The 18,175-nt window shown below is 37.5% G+C and overlaps 1 protein-coding gene across 1 annotated transcript in view; it reads left to right on the top strand.

Moving 5' to 3' along the window:
* The window catches only part of LOC122801642 (ICOS ligand-like), a 181,523-nt gene that overhangs the window by 130,776 nt on the left and 32,572 nt on the right, over positions 1-18,175 (top strand). Inside the window, exons 3-4 of the mRNA XM_044071121.1 lie at positions 6,047-6,105; positions 12,238-12,588. Of these exons, the coding sequence (XP_043927056.1) occupies positions 6,047-6,105; positions 12,238-12,588 (410 nt within the window). The remainder of the gene's footprint in view (positions 1-6,046; positions 6,106-12,237; positions 12,589-18,175) is intronic.

The raw sequence follows: 18,175 nt of genomic DNA, 5'->3' as shown, positions 1-18,175 counted from the left end.
CTTACCAATTCCCCATAATTCTCACATTTTGCTCCTTCTCTCTCTCACAGGCTTCATCACATCTACTTTCTCCTCTTCTATGAATATGAACATATCATATTCATCATTATCTGCATTATCATTTCTGGAATTTGACTGACCTCTGCAGGTCTAGGACCCTTGTCCACTTAATTCATTGACTTAGCAGCACAGGTATCCTTCTTTCAGGCAATGCAACTTTTTGGTCTAGCTGGTGTAAAGTCAGGCCATTGTCCTCCCCGCGGTTGGGTAGCGTTCGAAAGACATGTGTGCACAAATGGGCATGCCTTCATTGAAGGTTGGGCATTGAGCTGGCACCTCGGCGTTTCATAAAAATCTACTGCCAATCATTAGTGGACCGGAGTTCCGCTGTGGCGACCCTCTTACCGGGAAAAGCTGAAAGATAAACAACAACTGTAGTCACATTTTTCACCTGAATCAAAAACTTTACTTGCATTTTGGTTAGAACTGACCTTTTATTTGCACATTTTTGCCAGATGCCTCACTCCCTGCTAAAGAATGTCTTCAGTGTGGAGGTACCCTCATTGCCTCCATTGATTTTTCCTTTTTTCCATTCCAGAGATTTAGTTCGGCAGTGCCTTTGCTTGGCACCTCTCTTTCTCTTCCCTTAAGTTTTCTTAACTTCCGCCTCATTACATATAGAAGGGAGACTTTTTACAATGAGCCTGTTTTACTTCCAACACATATCCTTCCAGCTTGGAGAGAAAGGTCTATCTTTTATCCATCTATTCTACTGCCTGCATAGCAAGGATACTGCATACTTGTAAAGACTCCATCGTATTGATAACGCCAAACTATCTTTTCTTGCTCCTTCCTTTTTTAATAAAATGGAAGGAAGACATCATCCACCATTTACACCCCCCTGTCCAGTCATAACATCAGCCACTTGTGGGTCTGCACTTCTGACTCTTTAATTTGCTCTGTCAGTAGTAAGAATTATTCTTTCTTGCTTTCCGGAAAACCATGCAAACAGACTTTTGACAAAACTCCATGGCATCCTCGATCTTTCTTTGAGCATCACCAAACAAATATTTTCTTGTCAAGCTATATTTTCTGTGCCAGAAAGGGCCCTTCATACTTACTTCACCCTCCTCAGTAAGTCCTGTATGCTCTTATCACCTGCTGCAATGGACCTCATAAGCATAGAAATGGCCATGCTGAGTGAGGCACTCTCCTCCTTCAGTGTTTGCATATTTGACACAATCTCTTGTAAATTTCCATTGAGTGTACTCAATGCTAGATCACCCAATATAATTATAATTACTAGATCACCCATAAAACTTGATCCCATATCTATCATATAATCCTTTTTTGGAGGTTGCTACTGAAATTCTCAGGACTGCAATTGCAATTTTCTAAATAAAGAAACAGCAAGAAGAAATTGGAAAATATATTCTAAGCCCAAGGCTGCAGTACTTTGGAATATCCCCCTACTCTAAGGTACACTTACACACACACTTATATAATGTAGTTATGAGTTGCAAAGGTGAGATTCGTAGAGGCCATTTATGGTAATGCGAAAGGTCTAAAGTATAATGTGAAGCAAATGAAAAATGTTGTAAAGCAGCCCATGCTAATGAGGTGTTCTTGAAATTCACAGTCCAGTATCTGTGTGATACTCACATCCCTAACTAAATGCAGTGTTTAATCTTTCATATTGGAGTTGCAATCCACAAACTTGCTCCCAGCGTCCCTTCACTAGTTTGTCCAGGTATGCGCAAGCATCAAAACAAAACAGTTCCCCTAGTGAGTAGACTGCCCATGTATGTGCAAGCATGTCTCTGACATCAAAATAAAACATTTTCCTCAACAACCCCTTCAGTAGACTGCCCATGTATACACAACTACATGCCTGACATCAAAATGAAACATTCCCCCAATGACCCCTTCAGTGGTCTGCCCATGTATGCACAAGCACGTCCCCGACATACATTACTCCAAATGATCCCTTCATTAGTCTGACCATGTCTGCACAAACATGTCCCTTACATCAAAATGAAGCACTTCCTCCAATGATCCCATCAGTAGTCTGACCATGCATGCATAAGCATGTCCTTGACATCAAAAGGAAACACTTCCCCCAATGATCCTGTCAGTAATCTGACCATTCATGCATAAGCATGTCCTTGACATTGAAATTAAACATTTCCCCAAATGAGTCCTTCAGCAGTCTGACCATGAATGCACATGCACATCCCTGATATCAAAATGAAACATTTCCCCCAATGATCCCTTCAGTAGTCTGCTATGTATGAGCAAGCACTGCACTGAAATCAGAATGAAACCTTTTTCCTTCTCCTTGCATCTCCATATTCTTCTGTACAATTGCTGTTTACTGGCATAATTTCAGGGCCATTTACATGTTTGGTATGCAAATAAGCTCATTATGGATTCATCTCTATGAATCCTAATGCAAACATGTAACACTTATCTACATATCAACTACCCCCTATTGCTTATGCCTTAAGCATGTTACACTTTTGCGACAGGGAGGCATGTTTATAAAAAGGAATCCACTTTTACATATTCATCCTGCAAGTCAGGAATTTGCATATCCACATAGCACTGCACTTTGTGGATTACCGCTAAGAAAATGTGAAGCTTCTGACTATGAACACCAGCCTTTATTTTGTGTCTACACACCTGTTAGTTCATTCCTCTCAGTCTTTATTTTTCCAGACATTCAGAACATGCAGTTTTAAATATCCTACTTTTGGTACAGAGCCTCATTTTGGCCTAAGAACTCTCAGAAACATTTTTGGCACCTTACACGTTACCATGTTGTAGCCCATACAACTGTTTAAGAGATATTGAAGAAAAATAATTCAGACAAACTCTTGAACTAAGAATGTTGCTTTTTTTGACATCTTGACTGTTTTCTTAAAGAAGAAATCTCTGTTTCAGTTCACGGTAGTTCACTTTTCAACAGCACCATCCTTGAAACTTGATCAGTGAAAAATTAATACACTTTGAGCTAGAAGTTCTAAAAATAATCCAGACAACTTTCACAAGAAGATTTTTCAGTCCTTTCTGTCAGTTCACTCCATTCATTTTTAGAGAAAAGAAACTCTCATAAATGATATGTATTTCCAGCAAATGAATTTCACAACCAGGAATGTGATAACTCTTCCATAGATTAATGGGTCACCTAGTGATGTTGTGAGGACCAGTGCTCTAGGGGAAAGCCTCCTCACCTCTGAAAGTTTGATCATTTTTTTATAGTGCCCACCTTACTGCAACTTATTGCAACTACATCTATTTCTAATAAAATAACTCTTTGCTGTATTAGACAGATTTTTTAACATGCTCATATTTTGAAGAAACAGTCTAGAATAAGTGAAACATTAATTAAAAATGTCTTAGCTTTTCTTCTTAGTGTAATAGCCATGATCTTGACTTTCATTTTTTGTCTGTAAAAAGAAATAAATTCGGCTGAGCAAGTACAGTCAAATAAACTAAAAACAAAACAAAAAATAAATAAATAAATAATAAAAAAATAATACAGCTAGCATTCCTGCATTTCTTTCTTGTGGGTAGAAAACAGGGCACAGAAAGGGACACTGTTTTGTTTGCAGTGTATTCCTCACACTTTAGGCAGCCAATAATTTTCTTCACAGGAATTACCAATTGGCATTTCTTCATATGATGATATTAACATTTAAAAAGCTCTACATGTGGCTGGGTTGCTGTGTTTAAAATATGACTGAGATCTTAACTGTCCTTAGGGGTGGTTTTGACAGAACTAGCACTGACTCAACAAACTGCTGTAGCTTATACAAGCATCCTTGAGATCTAAATTTAATCTGACACAACCTCATTTATATAATTTTTTTTCTTTTGCTTCTCCATTATTTTCTTTTAAACCAATTCCATACCACTCATAACTGCGATTAAGTCATCACAGATGGTTGTGGGATGGATTGCAGGAAACAAAATGTACTTCAGAACCTTAGTACCAGCATCAGAAAGGAGCTCCAGATGTGTGAAGCATTTTGGTTAGCAGTTTTTTGGCCTGTCAAATTAGGTTGAATTAATTTATTCTGAAATTCATTATTGTTGTCCTCCATTTTAGCTCATTGTACTTTATGTGTCATTATCTGCCTGAATCTTGTGCTTAGATGGTCTCTTACGTCCGTTTCTAATGTGTGCATGTATATGTACATCAACACACACACACACACACACATATATTTATATATATATATATATATATGGATCTATACAACAAAATCACCGACACCACATAACCGACATTTCACAAACACGAAACCTCACATGCCAAGCAACAAACAAAACAAATCCCGGTCCAAAAGCACACACAACAAACCAACACTAAACCTCACATACACAACTACCTACAACCTTAACCCAAACCCTAACCAGTAGCTGCGCCGCCTCTAACCCTAACTCACTTAACAGTAAGATAGACCCATATATATATATATATATATATATATATATATATGTGTGTGTGTGTGTGTGTGTGTGTGTGTGTGTGTATGTATGCATAATGTAGACACACATTCTCATAAAGTGAAAAGGGAATTTAAAAGAAAAATTGCCTTTCCTTGATGTGTCAGTGAAACGAGTTATGATGTCTGAAATGTGTCAAGTACAGTATTAATTAATGGAGCACATACATATTAGCTCATTGAAACATTTCTTATGGTGTCATAGAATGTCTGCCAAGTTCTACTACATCAGCTAGCAATTGCAGAGAACATTGTTTTTGTAAAATACTAGTTGGCAGCCCTGAGTGTACTTACAGAGGAAGTTTTTCATCCGTCATGCTAAGGACTTCATCCCAGGTACCAAATTGCTTAATGTAACATTCTACAAGGTGCACAATCTTTGGAAAATTTGTAGAGTTTTTGCTGAAATAATCCTTTGATCTACCATGCATACCATGCATTTTGGCTGTGGATTTAATCTCAAAGCATTCCAAAGGGATTGCAGACTTAAAAAGGCAGCATCAGGCTCATCCAGATATGTAGGTTAGTCTGTCATTGAGGGGCACTTCAGACCTTTAGGCTAGTCTGTGGACACATTCATGGGACACTAATGCCTGATTAAGAATATCTCCCAGGCTGGCAAATGATGACATGATGTTTTCCTTTCAACCCTCATCCATAATGCAATGTGTCAGAATACTCCATCTTATGGGAATGAATATTTCATATAAGGCATGACTTATGAGGCACTTCACAAATGGTCAGTTTTCTCATAAAGAATAGGAATAAAACAATAAAAAATGTCCGGGCACAGACACTGTCTAAATTGTTAGCCCGAGGTGTGCAACATTATAAATGTTATCACATAGTTAATCATAATACAGTTCTCTGTCTTTTCAACCAGCAAACAAATTGCCATGAAATTAATATTTGAGAACTCTGGCATGATTTGCTAGTGAAAGACACCTGATGAAGCCTGAGCAGTGCTAGGCTAAAACATCAAAGTAAACAGTCACATACCTCAACATTTATATTTTATATTTTTAATGCAAATATTTTCATTTTTTCTATTATATATCCTGGCAGTTAGTGTATATGGGGGGTATCAGACACAGAGAGACAGAAATAAAAGCTTATTTTGAATCTATTGTACTAATTTGCCATTTTCCAACTCTGTTTATTTAATATGATTATGAGCATGAATTGCAAAATAAAAGGTGACATTTTAATTACTATTTGGTGTTTTCCCATACTTTGATGCAACATATTGTATACTGTTTCTGTTTCATGGTTTCTATCTGACTGAGCTAAAAGTAACTTTCTTATATCTTTACATCCTTTGTATTTTTCAGAGTACTTGGAGTACAAGTGAGGGATGCATAGTGGAAACATATGAATCCTATCACACCAATAGATTCTTTCTTGCATTATGTTAACTAAGGTGTTCAACTGCCTAAGACAAGTTAACCTAGTAGCATCAGATTGCATGCAAGTAATAAAAGTACTGGTAACTGTATGACTGAAGTTTCTTACAAAAATATTTTCATTTTTTTCAGTTTTTATTTTACAAGAACCGTATGGCTTATAACAGTAACAGTGAATTCATTTGTCTCAGGTGAGATCTTTTGGAAATTTTTAGTAATTCTATTATTTAATTTGCTTACCAAGCTGAAATAGATTCCCACAAACATTTTCTGTTCAATCATTTGAGTACTCAGGCACATTGAATGTTTTGAGATTTATAAAGGGGGAATGCAAGAAGACAGACAGGAAGAAAGTCAGCATTGCTGACAGAGAAGATTGTGCATTGAAGAAGATTGCTGTGATGAAGATGAGAGTGCAGATATAAACCTGAAGTGGTGAACAAACACAGAAAGATCACATTTTGTTTTCAGTGCTGGATTTAAAATTTAAAAGATTAAATTGTAAGCAGAGACTAAGAAAATACACAATTAGCAAATTGTGCCTCTAATGGGAAAATTAACTTGACAATTTTATGCAGCCATAGCAGCATCCAAGACAAAGACAATGTACCTATTTCATGGGAACTATAGAAAGTTTTTCTCCAATTATAATGCAATAGCTGCTCCCCTCACAGACATGACAACAAAAAAACAAGTAGCGCGGACCCCAGAATGTGAGTAAGCATTCCAGAACCTCAATGGAGCTTTGGGAGGACCCCCTGTGTTACCCAGTTCAGATTGCAGCAAAGAATTTGTTGTGCAGGTAGATGCTTCAAGCCAAGTGGTAGGGTCTATACTTAGCCAGGTTTCCTCAGAGGGAGAAGAGCACCCAGTGGTATATTTCAGCTGTAGACTCCAGCCCAGGGAGGAATGTTATGCAGCTGTAGAAAAGGAATATCTAGCCATAGCATGGGCACTGCAGAAACTTCAGCCTTATCTGCATGGAAGGAAATTCACTGTAGTTACAGTCCAAAATCCCTTAGCATGGCTACATAGGGCCAGCCAGCACAATGCCAAGTTAGTAAGGTGGAGCCTAGGATTGCAGGCATATGACATGGCAGTACAACACTGTAGTGGGGTCAGTAATGCCAACACAGGTGGGCTCTCAATACAGGAAATGGGGTAACATATTCCTGGATAGGCTTATTTCTCTCAAGCCACATTTCTCAAGGGTCACTTGAAAGACAACCTTGAATCTTCGACGAGGGAAGAGGTGTGATGATAGGAGGTACTGTAGCCATGCCAGGGGAAGTAGGGCAGTGGATGTGTGACTTGTGCCAGGACAGATAGCTGTGATTTTGTAAATAATTATATTTAATTTGTATAGCAAACTGTTTTGTACAGATGCTTGTGAGGAAAATGTATTTAAGGGTTTGCTTGTGTTAAAATGTATCAACAGTGCACCCTGCTGGAATGAAAAGAAAAGTACATGTATTACTGTAACTGAATTAAATGTATTTGTTTTACTAGAGGATACTTGGACAGCAGAGGTTAATCAGCTAGCTTAGTTTAAGAAAAATAAATGGCCTGTTAAACCATTAAAATGGCAACTCACAGTGCTGAATATGACCAGAGATGGTGGGTCAGGAAGAAGCCTTTGTTCATTAGCTCAGTAAAAACTGGGAAGCCCCAGGCCATGGCATACACATTTAGATGTGTCCTGTAGCAGTTTATGCTAAATTCCTGTCTCAGCTTCAAAGGGGGATACTATGAGAACCTAGAGTCAGGTGACCAGATGAGGTCATGCTGCAAGTCAGCTTGGATATTATATTTTACAGGGAGTAATCTCTGAGTATTCAGCATTCTGTTTTGGGGAACCTGACTAGAAAGACAGCTCACATATTTCATTGTGCCTTGCTCTAAAAAGTAAGATATTAGAGAATAGCAATTCTCCTAGATTCAGTCAGGAATATTGTGAAGTTTAGTTTAGAGATTGTTTTTCTTTATTTGTATAAGTCAGTCCATCAATGTTATTTTCAATATCTCCTGTGATTTGAACTCTGTGGTTTATTGTAAATATATATTTAATATTTTCTTGTCCTTTTAGTATTTATTATTAAAAATACTTAAACATTTCATTGCGGCTGGTCCTTTTTAGAAAATATGTAAGGTTTGACACTCTTTGTACATATTTATTTGGTGATATCTCTGGCCACCCCTGAAAGCCTTGCTGTTTGGTCAACATTACCATTTATATTAATATTAATATTAACTTCACTCAGCATAATTGGATAACATTTTAAGAGCCTTTTAGTAACTGACTGGTGGACGTGAATCTACCTTATAGTCTGAGCAAAATTGGTAGCGTGAGTAATATGTGCCAGCCTTTACTAGGTGTGTGTGTGTGTGTGTGTGTGTGTGTGTGTGTGTGTGTGTGTGTGTGTGTGTGTGTGTGTGTGTGTGTGTGTGTGTGTGTGTCTGTGTGTGTGTGTGTCAGCTACTTGGGGGCAGGGACATGAAGCACTGCTTTCACAGTGCCAGTGGGGAGCCTTATTGGAGACCTGGAGAGAGGTAGCCAGAGACACCCTGACCCTGGGCTGAGTGTGTGCCCTGTGTGATCTTAAAGGAAATTGTGCTTGATGCAGAGAGGTCTGCATCTGGAAATGCTGAGTGTATCCATTCGTATTTGCACGTCCTTCTCCAGTGTCAATGGTGAGGATAGAGGCTCCTTGATTACTGGCCCAGCATGGGGATGTCACATATATGATATAGGTATAAATAATATACCTGATATCTAATAATTATACAGTATAATGCTAAGCATGGTTATCCAATATATTTTACTATTTCATGATGCCAAGATTTTCATTCCATTGAGGACCATCCTGTGAACAATATTGGGTCACAATTAGATGAACAAATGAACATCAACAAAATCGCATGTAATATAATATAATATAAAATAATATAAAATAGGGTCTACTTCAAATGAGTGAAAACCCATATATATTCAAATCTGAAATTACTGAGATGAGTTTACCAAAACTGCATAAGAACGAAAATTTAAAACATTGAATGTCACATAATTGAAAATAGGTTACTTACTTTTTGTAAGTTGCAGTACTAGAAAAAAGAACGGTGATGCTGTACGTGCATATCCCATTGACAGGTTCTCACACAGATGTGGTTGTGCCGTCTGTGTTTACCCTTTTCTTGAATGTAGTACAATCTCGGAGTTGGCATATTTAATTTGCAGGGGGTGTGCAGGGTGCAGGGATGTGGATCCCCCCTGCAAAAACATAAGACAAAATAAATTACATTCCTGGACTTTTAGGAGGTGGGTTTCATCTTGGGGAACTATTTAAAATGGTAATATACATTCAGTGGCAGTTTTTGATTATGTGACATTTGCTGTTTTAAATTTTTATTCTTATGCAGTTTTGGTGCACTCATCTCGGTAATTTCGGATTTGAATATATGGGTTTTCACTCATTTGAAGTAGACCCATAATATAATATAATATATGTAACTAAAACTGAAAAAAACAACAGAAGAAATAGTACAAATACAAAAAAGCACTTCTATAGTGAACTATCATGGAGAATAAACGAGGCAGAGACCGATAGTTGAGCACTTTCATTCTTTAATATATGTTAAAACTTCTTCAAAAATAACAACCACATGTAGTTTTCAAGTTTCATAGGTTCATAGTTTCATAGGTAGGTACTAGGCTATTGGCCCTAGGGCCTATATAAGCCTAGCCAAAAGGTTCCCTGGCTTTCGCCACCCAAGAGAATTATTTTCCTGTGCCACTGTCGAGCAGAGCCACAGAAAATATCCCCGGGGTAAATTTCCTATCTCCCATCCAATCATCAAGATTTTTCTTGAAGAGTGCTAATGAGGAGCTTTGTTTGATATAGATAGGTAGTTTGTTCCAGAGTATGGGAAGTCTCTGGGACAGGAATCTATCCCTCCAGCATGTTCTGTTTATTAAGGTTTAGGTCCCTAGAGTGTGTAGCTCGTAGGGATTTCTTTAAGTGGAGCATGTCTAAAAGCTCTGGGTTTGACATAGCTTTGTGTGTTAGGCAGAGATTGCCTCTGAGTAGGCGATATGCAATGGAGTAAAGCTGCAGTTTTTTGAAACGGTCTGTGTAGGGCATCTGTTTGAGGCCGGTATTCAATAAACAGTGGTAATGCTCCTATCACACAAAACAGCCATAAAATGCACCAATCACAAAAGAGAAAAGGACAGCCTAATTCAACATCAGACAATACTGAAATGCAATAAAGCAAAGTTAGCAGTACCATCTCAAAGCACATTTTGAGTTTAAATTATCACTGATACCAGATGCAGTCTCCACCCCCAGCAGCAGCTGCCACCTAAGTTCTTTAACTTCGAGCAAATCCAAGAACTTACATAATGCTTTAGGAAAGCACTGTGGATACTGTGTGAACTTCACTAAATTCCATTTTTATTGTTTTTGAGCAAGTGGAAATTTCTTAGGGGATTATGATACTTTGCTTTACCAAGGAAACAGTTAAGTGGTGCTACTGCCTGTTTCCTTGGTTCTTGGTTTGTGTTTCAGTCACACTGGATTATGATATCTCTGTTCATTCATCTAATATATAACTATTCCATTGACCTTGTGCTCAGCTGAATAACTGCATTCCTCCAAAGGCAGCTACAAGGCTGTTTCCAAACTTAAAGATGTTTTCTTTTTATATTCACTTCACATTTAATGAAGATGGAGACAATCATGCATGGTTCTGATTGGACAGTGCTGTAATAAATCATGACTCATTCATACTGGTAGACAAAAAAAATATTTACCAACATATGTTGTTATGTAGAAAGACTTTTGCACAGTTACAAGCTGTAGAAGTATTCAGAGATTATATGTTGTCTGTCTTTTCAGCTTTCCCTGGTTAGGGGTTGCCACAGTGGAACTCCGGTCCGCTAATGATTGGCAGTAGATTTTTATGGTGCCGAGTTGCCAACCCAACACCCAACCTTCAGCGAAGGCATGCCCATTCACGCCCATTCACGCATGTCTTTCGGTGGCCACTCGACCACAGGGAGGACATGCAGACTCCACACAGAAGGCACTCCAGCCAAGAATCAAACAGGAGAACCTCTTGCTGTGAGGCAACAATGCTACTGCTGTACCACCGTGGCTTCGCATTCAGAGATTATATAAATAATTGAATTTACAACAGGAAGGAAAAGGAATTTATAACCTTAATTCAGACAGAACATACCAATGATTATTCCAACTTGCTTATATAAAACACTAAACACATAAATAAGGTAATCTTTCTGCAGCTTTGTTATAGTTCATTTTCATGAAGTAGCTTTGCAGTATAGAATACATTCATACTAGGCACTTGTTACTCTCCATTTCTGTTGTATTACTTTTAATTCCCATGTCACATGTTCTCATTTTGATAAGGACACAATGTTTCCCTTTCCATAACAACACTTTCATAAATTTGTATTCTTTGGATTAACAGACATTGTAGTTTCAATTCAGTGCCAACTTTTACAAAAAACAGCCCTATAACTGCTATAAACACTTCTTTTAACTTATGCAGTACATAAAAATATCCATTTATAGGGCACTTCATCCCCATCACCTCTAGCTCCCTCAACTTTTCTTCCTTTATTGTCCCTCTCAATTTTTTACTTATCAAAACAAAAGAGTATACTTTACCAGACAGGACTTTTTGTCAGAATTATTAAAGAATTCACAATAACTGATTTCGAATTTGGAGACATTTTCCTCTGCCTTACTCAATATGTGCATGTGGCAATGTTGTTACTGACCTTTCAGCCTTTCTTCATTTTGCCTTTCCATTGACAGCCAGTGTGGTATAATTTAATAACTGGTTATTTCTTTGGAAGAAGCAGTAAAATATGAATTAAGAGACAAAGGGAAACATCATTGTAAGGAAATCTGAACACGGTCAAAATTACTAGTGAGTAAAAAGTGCTTCAAGGAAGTACAGAGATATAATAAGGGGAAGATTTCTGCAAACAGTGCATGGGCAGTCAAAATGACAGGGAGGCACCAGGTAATATCATTATACAAAGGAATTATCTAGATAGCAAGGGTCTTATAAAAGCAAGGTTGCATTATTGCACATATGTAAGTAAAAAGATATTACAATGAGTGCTATAAAGTGAGCAAGGTTATCAAATACAAGCAGATAGAACATCTTTGGATAAAAATGTGCCTGGAGAAACATGTTGGTCTTAAAACACTGGGAAATGTCAGCAAACTTAATAGGTGCATTGAGCCTGTTAATGGAATAACATTTTTATGACATATATTCATTTTTTCCAGGTGTCTTACTGTATGAAATGACAGCCACCATCGGGAAAGATGCTCTGCTCCCCTGTGAGTTTGAACTTCCAAATGTAATCACTCCTAATGATATCCGAGTATACTGGCAGCTGGAGAACACTGATGTTGTTTATGAGTACAGCCCTGAAGCAGGAGAAAATGAAAACCAGAGTGAAAAATACAGGCACAGAACATACCTTGATAAAACAAAACTAGTAGAAGGAAAATGCCATTTAACTCTCCTCAATGTGACATCTATGGACAGTAATGTATATAAATGTATCATTCAAATAAGGAAATCAAATGGCTTTGAAGTAATATATGACAAATGGATTTCATTGTCATTAGCAGGTAAGAAACGTACATTTGTTCAACATCTTCTGTTAACATAAAATGAGATCAAAGTTGCATTTAACTACAAATTAATTTGAGAGGCAAGCAATTTACATCTGAAATGAAGATTGCCCTATATTTCCTATGGTGAGAACTGCTAATATTATTCCTGTGCATCCTTCAGGCTTTTTATTTGCCATAAAAAAGTGAACCTCTTCATTTATACAACTAACAACACTTGACTAAGTTAGTTAACCAAACACAACAAAATCTGTCCTATCAAAGTATTAAAAACTTGGCTACAAAAATGCATTCGTGTCAATGGTGTGGTGTTTGCAGATTTAAGACATGGTTAAGCCTGTTTAACCTGCTTTTTTGAAATAATGTATAATTTAGTTACTAGACTGAACTATGATTCTGCATTTGTCAGTATTAATTAAAGTTGTTGTGCCATAACATGGTACTAGAAGGAAAAGGGACAAAAAAGCTAGTCAAATGACATTTACTTCTCTCCCGATCATTTCCTTGATCAGCGTTATTGATTCTCCTCTCTGTTGGTTTAGAAAAACACTGTTATAACATCCTTTCTGATGTGCACAGCTCTGAAATGCAGTTGATACTGTTCAGAAAAAAAAGGAATAACTATAACTGCATAAACTGTTTCTCTTGTGATAACTGTATATATATAACTCTAGCCAATCATCCATGCTTATGAGTCACATACCACTCCCATAGTGACCCCATGCCAACAAATGCCATCCATGATGTTTATGGCAAATAGAGAATGGAAGTAGATTGCCAGGTCTTTTTTCTATTTTACTCACACTGCACAGTCTGTAGAGATTATTTAACATTATCACTTTTGCAGTCTTTATTTTTGGTATCTGATGATGAAAAGGAACAATAAGAAAACATAATAGAATATTAAACAAAGGAAGGAACCAAGTCTGAACACTGTTAATGTAACATTGAAAGGCTCTAAGCAAGTCCTTAAACCAAAGAGCTCCTAATGGACTAAAATGGCTACTTAATGAACAAAATACAAATCTATAACTCTACATCTTTGTATCTGAGCTAACAGAGTAGTATGACATTATAATATAATAGGTCCAATAAAAATAAATCCACCAAGCATTACATGTGACATCCAAAAAACTACTCTTAAACCAACAAAAACACCTTAGGATGCCCAAAAGAAGTTGAGCACTTTTGTTCCAAATAACTTCTTCAGAATACAAACTACCATTAACGCAGGTTTGTATACTTTAAATTCACATGATGAGCACCGACCAATCACTCCACAGCATCACACACTAAAATGTATCATCATTATCATCAACCCATTTTTCCCATTTACTTCATGGGTTCGGGGTGTTGTGTTGTTGCCATCTCTTTCTATTCAGTACCACTCTCCTACTTTCTTTGATATTCATGCCTGACTGTCACAGGTTTTCTCTCATGCAATCCAGCCATCTCTTTGCTGGATGCCCTCATTTACTCTTGCATTCTTCCTGCCTGTCCCAAATCTTCTTCAGCAGATTGACTCCTGATTTTCTGTATATGTGCCTGGACCATTGTAATCTGTTCTCTTTTACCTTTTCTGCAATTGGAGCTACTTTGGATTCTGCACTTATGTCCTTATTTCTTCATCTGCATCCTACCACCCATCTCAGGCACTTCATCCCCATCACCTCTAGCTCCCTCAACTTTTCTTCCTTTATTGTCCAGGTTTCTGTACCATAATGTAGTATGGGTCACACCAGTGTTTTATATACATTGCTTTTCAGCTTCTTTGGCATTCTTCTCTCATATACTACAGCTAACACGTTGTGCCAGTCGGCTGCAGGCCCTCTGATTCCAGCTTTGACCTCCTCATTCAGAATTCCCTTCTTCTCAACCACCCTTCCCTGATACTTGAAGCTATTAACTTGTTAAAACTATTTTCCCGTCTGTCTCAATTCTCAGCTTCTTCTGATTTCCCCAGCTGCCATTTCAGCTGTCTTATCTGTACTCATTTTCATCTCATGTGCCTTCAACTTTTAATTCCATTCCCCTATACTTTGCTGAAGTTATTGCTCAGAGTATGCCTGCAATTCCACATTATCTGCATGCAGTAGCTTTGTTGATCTGTCTTCTTTGACCTGTTTGCATAGTCACTAAGGTCTTTCCCTCCCATACACAAAGTACAAAGTTCAATATTGACCACTGGCCAATGTCTGTTTGGGATTTGCATGTTCTCCCTATTTTGCTTCCATCTCCGAAAAACATGCTGAGTGTTCCCATTTCAAGCTCACCCATGAATGGAGCTGTGGGCACAGACTCTAGATGATGCCCAATAAGAGGAAGAGTTGTATAGACCAACCACTTTGGGCATCTACTGTGGTGCACAGTATCCTAAAGATAGTGGAGCACAGATCACAGATTTCACACTGTGGCAGGGCTAACCACTTGAAGGTGTGAAAATATGGCTCTAGGTGATTCTGCTATCACACACTAAAACTGCCGCACTAAAATTTTACTTTAAGTGATGCAAATTCAAGACAGCCAATGCTAATCATATAATTCAAATGTGGCACAATATTAGATAGTAAAGTGAATTGCCAACATAGTTTCATTGCCAGCAAATATTTACCAAAGTTTCCTGAAAGAGAGTCAAGAACCACTTTTCCCAATAGTAATACATTTCTTATAATTTTGGCAAAATGTACTGTGTTTTGCTAAACCATTATTCAAATTCTACTGTCTAATAGCATAGGTATACTCATAAATCTTTTTCAGGCAATATTCTGGTTGACTTTCACATATGGTGGCAGTCACAGGTCATACAAGTCAAAATATAAACTCTTCCCCTGTTGTTACATATGTCTTATCCCTCAACATCAAACATTTTGTATTTCTAACTGAAAAAAAAAAAAAGAAAAACATGTCCCAAAAGGAAAGGTCTTTTTTTTCTTCCTAATATTAACCATATTTTTCTTTAGTCCTAAATATTCCAAACACACTTAGAAGAATTGTGTATTTTATTTATAAAAGAGGGGTTCGCCAGAAATTTTTGGCAACTCCTGGTTACCCAGGATCACATTCCAGCTATTGATAACTATATTTTAAATACTCTTAGTGTTGACCATATAGGGTAAAGCTAAATGCTTGATTATACCTGTGTCCCAAACTCCTGTTCATTTGTTATTATAACCTGTTTTTATATAGCTCAATTTACTGGTAAAACAGCGGTGTCAGGTCCCAAAAAATCACACTAGAGCTAAATGAATAATACTCGTTTATTGTTGACTTCTGGTTTAGTGCTTTCATCTACACACAGTAGACTTCCTCAGAACGTTCTGAGGAAGTCTACTGTGTGGAGAAGATGAAAGCGCTAAACCAGAAGTCAACAATAAACGAGTATTATTCATTTAGCTCTAGTGTGATTTTTTTGGGACCTGACACCGCTGTTTTACCAGTAAATTGAGCTGATTTTTCGGTTGGAAACTGTTGGATTTTACTGGTTAATTTTGTGTACTGTTTTAATTTAGGCTGAAATGTACATATCCTGTTCTCCTCATTTGCCTTCATTCCATGTTTCCTTTATTAAGTTGTTCAGGTTAGCATCTTTCAATAAAAAATATCCATTAATTATCACATTAAATGCTGAAATTTTCTTCCCTGCTAGTTAATCTTCCCACTCTCACAAACTCTTCCTTGACTACATTTCATTTAATATAATTTCAGTGTTCACACAGTTATAATGTAAATACTTGTTGCTAGAAAAAGTGTCCTTTCTATAAATTCTAGACCCAAGGCAGGGCACTTCAATTCTTTGCTCCAATAAATTTCTATATCCCAATAGCGAACGTTGTCTCCCTTAATCAAACGTATACATTTCAAAAATAGTTTTTTTTACTTTCCCTTCCATTACAAAAAGAACCAAACATGGTCATTAAAAAACTGGTTAAGGAATAAATGCTGTCCCTCCATTTGTGCTAACACCAGCTTAGTACAGCTGGGGGGCCACAGGTGCTTCCACTGGGTTTTGGCTAGTAGGTAGTGAGACATTTCCCTGCTGTACATTTGGTTGGGGACAGATGAGTGAAGTGACACATGGCTGTTGGAAATTTCCTGTCGGTAAAGAGAAGCACGCAGCACCATACCAACAGCTTCAATAAACCAGTGAATGTGGGCAGGGGAAGTAATGTGTGCTGTTCTTAGTATGCACTGCATGTTTATGTAAGTATAACATGTGGAAGTGTGCTACAGCATGGAGGAACTCCTGCATGCTACTAATAGTCACACCTATGGTCCAGTATGGTATTTAGGTAATGTTCCCCAGACACTGTAAAGGGGTCAGACAGACACACCAGTAATAAAGGCACTGCCCATTGTGCACTGCATTCATCTGACACTGATATGTCTAGTGAGCAACCTGTGATGGTGCCGGTCATCCAGCCTGATGTCTCTTTGTACCATGGGGGCCATGGGCATTATTCCCCCCTGCATTTAGTTATACTATCAATAGTAATAAACCAATGATTTTGTTCGACTTTGATATTTACCTCATTTAACTCTTACAAAAAGTCACAGGCTTCAATATCTGTTGTTTAAGTATTATTTGATAAACAGGTAATTTCTGAAACAAAATGAAACAGCATTCTGATTTTAGGGCAACTGGTTCAACCTGAAAGGCTTGCTTTTTGCTGTTGTTGTAGGAAAACCAGACTAAGGTCTTCAAACAGCTGAATAAATGATTTGCCTATTAACTTGAAACAGATAGATAATATCAGTGAGGGATCTGCATTCAGATAAGAGGGGTGAAATATTCAGGATCACTGTAAAATGCTTAGGAAAAAATCCTAGTCACAATTCTTTCTCTAGTATTACAAATGAAATTTTCTATATAGAGAGCTTGTTTCCTCCTTTCCATATCTGTTCAGACTGTCATCTAAAATTCAGACTAAGCCATATTGGTTTCAACTGCTGCCGATTATGCATCTTCCTCACTTATGCAAACAGAACAGCCAGCAAAAATGGTATCCTCTAAGCACAATTATACAATGACCCCCCCATTAATATTATACAATGACCCCCCCATTAATATTCCAAAACATGCACGCTGATTGGTGAGCATGCCCGTTGTAAATCAGACTTATACTAATGGAAAAAGGTCCGGTCGCCCGGACTTTTTCCATTAGTATAAGTCTTGATTTTTTTGTGTTTTTGGTAGCAACAGAGAATGGAAGAGCTCCGTTGCTGTAATCCCGCTATGTTAAATGAGTTTAACATAGTGCGATATTTTAAAAAAAAGCAACAGAGATCTTCCTTTCTACGTTGATTTTTTTAAACATATCTCGCTATGTTAAACTCGTTTAACATAGCGAAACAGCTTTAAAAAAGGGAACGGAGATCTTCCTTTCTCTGTTGCTTCCACACACAGCTCTGATGTACTGCGTAAGCATATGCATGCGCAGTACATCAGAACTGCTGCAGGATACAGGACAGCTGCGGAAGGGCAGAACGGAGGCATTATACAATGCCATTATTTAAGAAAAGTAAGTATTATTTTCTTAAATACTGTCATTGTATAATAGCAATAACCCACTTCTCAGTGTGGGTA

Source organism: Protopterus annectens, chromosome 5.part0, assembly GCF_019279795.1.
Source record: "Protopterus annectens isolate FY-2018-M chromosome 5.part0, PAN1.0, whole genome shotgun sequence".
NCBI lineage: Eukaryota > Metazoa > Chordata > Ceratodontiformes > Protopteridae > Protopterus > Protopterus annectens.
Note: the sequence above shows the minus strand (reverse complement) of the source record. Positions and strands in the feature narration are given on the sequence as shown.